Source organism: Sprattus sprattus (genome assembly GCF_963457725.1).
Source record: "Sprattus sprattus genome assembly, chromosome: 13".
Classification (NCBI taxonomy): domain Eukaryota; kingdom Metazoa; phylum Chordata; class Actinopteri; order Clupeiformes; family Clupeidae; genus Sprattus; species Sprattus sprattus.
In genome coordinates, this window is record NC_137911.1 from 14,592,308 (window position 1) to 14,602,307 (window position 10,000).

Below are 10,000 nucleotides of genomic sequence, written 5' to 3' on the forward strand. Positions count from 1 at the left end.
CTCATCTTAAATTGCTAAGCCTTGAGAGAAACTGAACCTGGAAAAACAACAAAACAATAGACTTTACAACCTAAATGAATGGCAGTCCTTTTTATGGGATTTTAATAAATTAACTGAATCACTGATAGGGACATCCCTTAGCATCAGAGTGATAGATGATATGAAATCCCAAAAGAATTATAAAACAGAGCACTTACCCTCACAGTAAAGCTGGCGCACAGTGAGCCAGCAAGTCCAGAGTCCAGAGCATCTGCTGAGGAAGCTGGGGCCACAATGTCCCTTCTAAACTTCTGCAGACATCTGTTGTGCTGTGTGGCATTATCATTCACGACTGGAAACTACACACATTCAAAAGAAGTGGCATCCAAAGACGAGACTGGGGAAACATGTACATACATTTCACATATTGTTTATTGTTTGTGATTCAGATTGGAAGTTGACAATATAACATAAATTCTGAAGTAGGCCTATAGTCTAGGCAGATTAATGCCTACCAATTGGGTATCGACTTTTGAATAAATGAATGAGTGTATGAATGAATGAATGATCAATGGCGGATAGATAGATAAATGGATAGACAGACAGACAGATATAAAGATAGATATGAAGATAGATGATAAATAGATAGATAGATAGATAGATAGATAGATAGAATGATAGATAGATAGATAGATAGATAGATAGATAGATAGATAGATAGATAGATAGATAGATATATAGATAGATAGATGCTTGGATAAATGGTTATCCAATTTCTCAACGATTTCGGGGAAGTGCATTGCGCAATATAATAAGCAGCTTCGGTGTCCAAGTTGCAGCCTTACAATTTGGGGCGTTACCTCACGGAGCACTCCCTCTGATTTCAACTTGTGAGTGGCCAGCGCCGCTGTCAGTCAGTAGGAAGGGGTGCCCTTGCTTTCTATCCCTGTACTGTCAATTTGGGTTTCAGATTCCATCCTCGTCTCACAGATAGCCTCACGCGGCGATATCAACACGGGGGTCTGCGCTCTCCACGCTTTCTAGTCTTGTCCAGTTTCTCTAACCGTACACTTTTGGATACCATCAAACTCTGTCATTCAAAGGATAGTGACACAAAATTAAAAACTGAGTGTGGATCCTGAACATTTTTAAAACGTAAGAACATCGGTAGACGAAGTTTTGTTTTATTATTCTTTTTTTTTTTTGTCTCTGTCCCCAAGGATTTCAAGGAATTTTTGTCTGTGTCCCCAAGGATTTCTTGTATGTTTTGAGTGCTGAGACCGTTCACTTTTGGTACAAGGGATTTCTTTTTAGAAGTTTGGGGGTGGCATCCTTTCTGGGCTTGGGAGTTCCGTGTGGCACTTGTAAGAGGGACCATCACAGCCAACACACACAAGACGGACTTCCCACTGAAAAAGGCAGCGCGATCGCAAACCGCTCAGAATGTATCCGAAGTGCTTGCTCTTTCTCCTGAACATCTCGCTTTTAGTGCGCGTGCTGATGGCTTACGAGTGCACGCCATGTGATCTCCGGACGTGTCTGGTCAAAGTACCGCATGCCTGCGAGAGCGGTCGGACTCTGGCCAGAGATCCCTGCGGATGCTGCGATCAGTGTACCCGGCTGGAATGGGAACTCTGTGGCGGCCAAGACTGGGCACTGGGTTATTGCGCTTTGGGACTGACCTGCGTGTCTGTCAACCAGACAGGGCTTGTGAATACCCGCAATCCCGAAGCCGAAGTTGGAGTTTGTAAAGGTTGGTGTGGCATCCATACAACATATAACATGTATTTCCATGTATGTGAAGTTGTAAGTAAGTTTGTATCACAAATATTTTCATAGTCATTAATCATATTTGGCAAGTTGTTTTTTTTTTTTGTTAAGGGGGGCTTTCAGTCGCCAAGCTCAAAGACTGCCTTTATATTCTAGATGGCATTTCAAGTGTGAAAAGGGAATCAGCGTTACTATTACAACAGTGCAGGATGTAATTTCCAATTTGGCATGTACGTGCAGGCGCGCCAGCTGAGCTCATGGTTTCATTGAATGCACTATGTGTTACCGCTGTCGTTGGAAGGGTTCGAGGCGAGCTACGGGTTGAAGTACTACTTGACTGCCAAGTGAGAACCTCATGTCAGTCTGTTTCCCCCATAGACATGTCTATGGTTTCCCCTGTCGTCTCCCGTCTAGAAGCCCCAAGTCTCTCACAGCGCTAGCATGACAATGGACAAGAAGTCAGCCTAGCTCATCCTCGAAGACTAGGGCATAAGGTGTCTGTGAGAGGAAGTCATTACTTTGAGACATAAAAGCTGTCAGAATTACATTTGCTCTTAATAAATACGCTTGTGCTGTTTACTGTCACAGCTTGTGGGCGAACAAGCCGTTTGATCACCTCCATGCTTTATCCCATTGCCTCTTAAAGCAGAGCCCCCTTCATAGTGAAAAAACATTATAGTTTTGCTTTAATGTGGTTTCACAATCTTAAATAGATAAATAATGTCCCCATTCTAGTCCTGAGGTTCAAAACCAGCGCTCGCAGACACGCTGTCATGTTTTTAACGGTTTTCCTCCAGTTGCTCGTTCCAGTCTGGGCAGATTTTCCTCGGAGTGAATTGCCCTCCCGTCCACTTCTAAACCCCTCAAGTGAAATACCAACAATCCTCTCGCTCTTCCACACATGCCTATGACGCGCGTTGGCTTTAGAATTGTCCACGCAACACGCAAACTCATGCAGAAGACTTTTCATTAACGTTGTCTTCATTTAGCCAAGAGAGTAGTGAATGAATGTACTGAGTGACTGAGTGGGGCCTATGTGTAATGCCCTGCCAGGCTGGGAGATTCTTATGAGTTTTTGGCCAGGCATGTTAAGATTGATCAGGGTGAGTTTGGCCCTCTGATTTTCAACTCAGGCGAAGCATCCCTCCAAATGGCCAGTGTTCACCTGGCCTTACTCTTGATCCAAACACGCTGATTGGTGGAGACTGGAGTCAACAGAGGTGAGAACAAACAGAAATGGGCCTCTCAGAAGGTTCCGGATCGAAAATTAGACAACCCTCTTTTCCCTGCATGTGGGGTCCAGAGGGCTAACGCACAGCCGCCCCACCAACCCATTTGCACCCCCCCCCCCCCTTTCTGTCTGGCACACACACACACACACAAACACACACACACACACACACACACACACAACCCCCACCCCAGTCCTGTCACGAGCCACAGCTCCTTGATTGAGCTGTGTGTACAAGTGGAGACTCAGCCGTCTAATTCAGCAGCCTCCTCCACCTTGTGCAGCAGGAGAACAGCTTTGATACGGAGCTCACAGAGTTAATGGCTTCCATGATTGAGCCGTGCCCCCGGTGCAGAGGCCCTGAGGGCTCTTGAGAGTGGGGTCTCCTACTAGGGCCAGCGGTGGGTCTAAATCAACACCCCGCTACGTGATCTACATGTGTGTGAGTGTGTGTGTGTGTGTGTGTGTGTGTGTGTGTGTGTGTGTGTGTGTGTGTGTGTGTGTGTGTGTGTGTGTGTGTGTGTGTGTGTGTGTGTGTGTGTGTGTGTGTGTGTGTGTGTGTGTGTGGAGGGCTGTACAAGGACCCAGTCTGATCTAGGGTTTCCTTCAGGAGAGTAGAGCCTTAAAGTGATTAGGGTTACAATCAGGAGTTAGGAGGGGGTGGGGGTGGGGGCTGGTGGAAATCTGATTGTTGACTCTGTTCTTTTACACCATTTGCTCTCCTTCCCTCTTTTTCCCTCTCTGCATCCCTCTGTCTCTCTCTCTTTCTCGCTTTCTCTGGATTCTCTCTGATTTGGTCAAGAGCTTATCCCTTGCCAGTTCCGACTCAGATTGGCGGAAAGAAAGTAGCTGTCGGAAAATAAGGTGTGTAGCATGACTGAGTGAGTGAGCGAGCGAGGTGCATTAATAAGTAACCTTCGTCATCATGGCCTGTGCGCTGGGGAATTTATTTAAAGCAAATTTAAGTTCATCATCAGGCGGAGGATGTCGCTCAGTCATTACTCTCCTCACCAGGAAGCTCATTAGAAAAATGAAGTCATTTATATTCAGCCTCCATCTGGATGGCACAGAGCAGTAGGGTTCTCATAATGAGCCTGATTTGAAGTCCACACGCTATTAATATGCCAATCTTTCTCGCCTCGGGCAGCTTGTGAATATCTCACCTTTTTGAAAGCCTTCCCATTTGCTTGTGAAGACTTGAGCTCAGAAAATAATCCTGATTCAGGGGAAAAAATAGACCATTACTGACTGTAATTCTGTGACATCATTGGTCCCCCCCATTATGTTCAGAATAATTCTAGTTGGAAACGTAATGGCGCGTAACAGATTTGCCTGATACGCAGAGGCCAAGTGAACAGTAGCTGGTGTTTGAGAGCAGATGTTTGGATATTGTGTGAGAATGGGAGTGGGACTGGCAATCTGGATGCGGCCGCTTGGCTGCCAAATGTCAATGGGTCATAATGGGATTTGGAAGCGGTTTTATTAGATTAGCGGCTGAGAAAACTTGAACAACTTGACTTGAACAAATAACTGGGAGTTTTCATGATTGCGATGGCTGAATGTGTGCATTGTCTTTCACATGTCATTTACCGTAACACAGAAAGACAAACTATAAGACTAAGAAGAAAGGGAATTTGGCACAAAAAAAATGATAACACGCCACATTGTCTGTCAAATGGAAACAAAGAGCCTCTCAAGCACAGTGCTGGCATGATCCATTAGCTCCAGGCCTCTAAGAACAAACTGATTAGATTCCTGTTACGGTCACAAGACTTCTGCCTGGGCTGCCTTATCAGATTCAGGAAGGAACCTATCAGTCCATGGAACAACACACAGTGCAGCTCCCCAGCTAAGGGAGAAAAGACATTCTTCTTCTGCAGTGTGCTATTCAGCAGGTGCTTCATTATTGGTTAGGCTATAATTGAAGTTCTGTACTAGATAATGAAGTTTCATGTTGGAAAGGATTATGTAAATTGGTTTCAGAGATTTAAATTGTGAGCTACAGACTAGTGATGTGTTTTAGCATGGTTGCTTAATGGCTGCTTAACACACGTGTCCTCTTCTGAAACCTGGGTGTGTGTCATATCTTTTCAGTATCTTAACACGCATCATGCTAAACGTTTTGACCTTGACAGTCTATTGTTGTTGAAGCTTGTCAATCACACTGACACGGACATCCCCATCCTCTCTTTAGAGCTGTCTGCTTCTCTTTACCGGAACACTTAACATACCAGGCCCTTCCTTTCCATCCTGGGGAACATAATGCTGACCGTCCTCTTCTCTTTCCCAAGGGGCTAGCCAGCCAACAGTATCTAATATTTCAAAGACTTTGTTTTTAGCGTCACTATCAGTCATGGGTCACGGTCCCGGGGTCAGGTTTGTCATCTCTGACCCGAATGCCAAGACAAGCAGACTCCTGGGTTGAGCACAGCTCAGGGACCAACCACCACTGCCAGCACTAGGGCCCACACCACCACCACCATCCAACAGGCCAACTTTGCCTGGTATCGCAATGAGTTCACTAGTCATCTGCTAATTACAAGCGACAGTGCCCCTCTCACCTTACCACCAGTTCACCCCTCACCCCCCCCACCCCACCCCAAATAAGCCTTTGTCAGGCCTGGCTGACCCTCTGGTTGCAGTGCCAGGCTCACAGCTTGTTTTAGACCCACTGGCTCCCTTACTTTCTGGGGCAGAGTAAAAATATCCCCTGAGGAAGGTTTATTTTTTTCAGATGGAAAAACTCTGGAGGTGCGGATCATTTTGAGGTGAAAGGAAATAAGCGGGAGGTTCTTGGCAAGGTGTGTGGTGGAGGCTTGAAGGCTCGGGATTCTGAAAAGCCTGCTTGTGCTCTGGAAGGCACTCGCCAGCCTAAAGCCGGCTCTCTGTGGTTGGTGTATCTCTGACAGGAACCGTTTTCCATGAGGGGAAATTTCAGTACTAAATGAGTTAATATCCACCCTGTACCGAACGGCATGTCCCCCCCTCTGTCTCTCTCTCTCTCTACCCCCCCCATCTCTCTCTCTCTATTCTCCCTCTCTCTCTCTCTCTGTTTTTCTCCCAGCTAACCTGACTACATTCAGTGAGGTCTTAAGAGTGTTAGTTTGCTGCTGTAAATTACCTCAGCTTTGTGGAGTTGTTGGCACTTTTAAAGTCTGAGAAATGTGACCTTCTGACCCTGAATGAACATCAAGGCAAGCCATCATCTCAGAGACGCAAACATACAAAATCATGTTTTGACACCTCAGTTTATCTGTGTGTGTGTGTGTGTGTGTGGTATAGTTTTGTCCTTTTCAACTGTGTCTTTCTGAATGTGTGAAGAATGGATTTTTCACTCTTGATAGTGTGACCACACTCTCACTTAACCTCAGGAATCCACAGGCCCACTTGAGCCAATTTTTTTTTTTTTTTTAAATATTTCTCTTCAGTATGTTTACTCCAAAGCATTCTCAAAGAAGATCAGGAGTTCAGGAGGTCAAGATTTTACCATTCACTGGTTTTTTAATATATATTTTAAAGTTTTCTAATTACCCCGTGAAGCATTTTTTTCTAAGCTGACCCCAGAACGAGGAAAACTAAGATGTTGCCTCTGGTGGGGGTCTTCATTGTCTATGTCCATATGAGTAATGACGAACAGAAGACCATTGAGCCAAGTGTGTAGGGAGGAAAAGACTGGGCATGCAGAGGAGCTCAGCTCAGCTCAGCTCAGCTCTGAGTCGAGTTTATTTAGTCACACACGTTTACACAAACCAATAGAGACGGGAGAACCCAGGAAATTGAGAGAGGCCACAGCCTCAGAGTCGTCACAGAGTCTTACCAGAGGGTAACAGAAAGAAAGAGGGAAAGAGACAGAAAGGAAGACGTAATAATCGCGTGTCCAATTGCGAGCACCCCCTTTTTCTTCTGTCTGTTTTGTCAGTAGCCTGTTCGTCTGGTCCAGCAGGAGCCTAGGCCTGGTGGGTTAAGGTTAGGGTTCTGGCCCAGGCCTGGTGGGTTCTCTCAGACAGGGATAGTGAAGTTCAAGTGGCGCATAGCGAAGAGGCTGAGGGGGTCCCTCTCACCTAAGCTAAACAAATTCACAGAGAGATGCTCTGACATGGATCAGCATTGGTGGCAAAACAGACAAGTGACTGTAGAAACTCTCTCTCTCTCTCTCTTTCTTTCCCTCTGTGGTACAGCTTTGCTGGAGTCTCCTGATGCTGGTCTGGAGGATGAGCTGTGTCCGTTGGTGAGCGGATGCGACCGGACGGGAGGGAAGTGCATCTGTGACTCCAGACACTCCTGCCTGACCTCCTTCTCCTACCCTGACAAAGAAGCCTGCGCCAGGGCTGCCAAGTCAGGTAAGAAAGAGGCCAATCTAGATGAGGAGGAGCAAGTTAGCTGTCAGAGAACAGACGTTGGAAATAGGCTATGGCCACGACACAGGTGCACAAGGGTGACCATTTTAGGTATGATAGGACACAAGTTAGACATAGTGAACACAGGAGGCTATGGCCAGTGACAGGTGTGACAGGCCTGGCATATATTTAGGATTGATCTATTGGTGAGATGGGACACTGGTCTTTGTGTTATTCGCCAAATCAGATTTTCGACAGGTGTATGTGACTATCATCAGTTCTATGGCTGTTAAATGAGGTCTGACACAGGGTTCACAGTACAGCCTTGAAGTCAAGTCTAAAAGAGCATCAGCTTTAGGTACAGGTGGACCTGTCTAAGACCAGCTCATGTGTATTCTCATCTGCCTCAACATCATCTCCTGTTTCAATACCATCTTCTGTTTTTTTTTCTTTCTCCCACCGTGTCTGTCTTCTTTTTCTCTTTCTCCTCCCCCTCTCCTGCTCCAGAAGGGAGACGGCATGACCGTGAGCACCGGGAGAGACACAGGGAGAAGTTTGTGGGGTCAGCCAGCCCAGCCTGCTCCTTCTCCGGCTGCAACCTGACGGCGGAAGGCTGTATGTGCCAGTCCCAGAGCTGCTATGACCACTTCACCTACCCCGACCGCAGCCAGTGCCAGCAGGCCGCAGGTAGGGCCAGAGTTTCTTTCCTCCCCTTATCCTCACTCCTCTCGACTCCTCCACTCTCAATTTCTCTCCTCTTCTTTCCTCTCCTCTCCACTCCCATCCTCACCTCTCATCCCTTCTCCCCTCTACATCTCTCCTGTCCCATCCTTACCTCACCTCTCCTCTCCTCTCCTCTCCTCTCCTCTCCTCTCCTCTCCTCTCCTCTCCTCTCCTCTTCTCTCCTGTCCCATCCTTACCTCTCCAACCTTCTCCTCTTCAGTCCTCTCTGCACCGCACTCTCTGCTAAGCCATTTACCAATCACCACAGAGACGCTAGCCTCATCTGACTCACAGAGGGTGGCCATTACACACACACACACACACACACACACACACACACACACACACACACACACACACACACACACACACACTGTACAGTAACACACGTGGTCTCTTGAAACGGTCTGCAGAAAGCCCGCCACACGTAAAAAAATAAAACAGCGTTTTTTTCTGAAGTGCTTTGGGGGAATCAAAGGATGGCCGCCTAGTGCAAAGTGTTTCTGCAGATGGCAGGACTGTATCCTAAACTGCCCCTTGGAATATCTTTAAGTGTGTGTGAGGAGGGGGGGGGGACACAATGCCGTCAGACCCCCCCCCCCCCTCGCCCCAAAGACACGGCTAGATGGCTTGTTGAGTGTTTTAGCAGAAGCGGCGCATCATGTGAGGCTGGACCTGTGTGTGTGTGTGTGTGTGTGTGTGTGTGTGTGTATGTGTGTGTGTGTGTGTGTGTGTGTGTGTGTGTGTGTGGATGGATGCTCCTCATGTTGGCCCCAGTGGTGCAAGTGATCACGAGGAGTAGCCTGAGCCCAAAGTCAAACCGCAGTCCATCTCTCCCAGCTTTCCATTTTTTATTTTTGGTTTCGTCTTTCTCCCATCTTTCTCCCCGTTCATTGCTGCTTTTAGACAGACTGGCTCAGAGGAGGGGAAAAAAGCATCCCCATGAGGAAGGGGGGGGGCAGAGAGTGAGCAGGATAGGGGGGTTGAGGACACGTGAGAGCCGTGGAGCCAAGGGTAGAATCAGCAGAGAGAGACAACAGCAGCAGCAGCACTTCCAGGAGCACTTAATGCTCACAGGGAGAGAGAGAGAGGGAGGGAGGGGGAGAGAGAGAGAGAGACAAAGAGGTAGAGAGAGAGAATAAGAAAAAGAAAGAGAAAGAGAGAAAGAGAAAGAGAAAGAGAGAAGGTGATACTAAGAGGACACAGAGCTGTTGAAAGCTCCGGCTGTTTGTGGTGAAGTGGAAGATGAGCAGTCGGAACTGCCCCGGTCTGGTGCTGGGGTTCAAACAGAGGCCGTTTCTTTGATGGATGCCCCTCTCAATGAGACCTGTGGCTTTAACAGGTGGAACTCTTTCACTCTTTTCTACACTTTTCTCCTATTTCACAACACTGTCTGCCCTCCTGCAAAAAAGCAGATGTTCACCTCTTATGCAACAGCTTATCGGAGAATAACAAAGTCGCAGGGTTGTCTGAATGTACACTGTATTATTGGATGGCGTAAGTTAGATAGTCCTTTACTGACGATAGCCAGTGTCCTCTGCCAAAACACTGCCCTCACGTGAGTGTGTGCGCTGTACTTCAGGAGATTTAGGAAGTTTCTATAGCATCATCTGTTTTGTTAACTAGACAGTGTTTACTCTACATTCTCAGCACCTAATTATTTTTGCTTTCCCGCGCACTCGACTCTTAAGTTCTAATCGTCTGAGGACTTGCCGTTAATACTGAGCCGAGTCTCAGGTTCGCCTGCTCAGCACCGATGGCCGCCAGCCAACAATAGTGTGTTTGGATTATTACGAACTCAACCGTGGGCGTCAGGACGGAACATTTACAGCAACTTGGCCATATTGATATTTTTTGCATCTCTTAAGTTCTCGCGAATCCCTCTTGACTTGTGGGAAACAGGACTCGCATTGTTGCAGCGCACAAAATCCCTTACACCCTCTGGCTCCTGTGGTGAAAG

At 47.1% G+C, this 10,000-nt stretch overlaps 1 protein-coding gene across 1 annotated transcript in view; it reads left to right on the forward strand.

Moving 5' to 3' along the window:
- Positions 1–1,043: 1,043 nt before the first annotated feature.
- The window catches only part of LOC308374634 (cysteine-rich motor neuron 1 protein), a 47,122-nt gene continuing 38,165 nt past the window's right edge, over positions 1,044–10,000 (forward strand). The window contains exons 1-3 of the mRNA XM_080850506.1: positions 1,044–1,732; positions 7,159–7,320; positions 7,825–8,004. Coding sequence (XP_080706632.1) covers positions 1,423–1,732; positions 7,159–7,320; positions 7,825–8,004 — 652 coding nt within the window. The 5' untranslated portion in view covers positions 1,044–1,422. The remainder of the gene's footprint in view (positions 1,733–7,158; positions 7,321–7,824; positions 8,005–10,000) is intronic.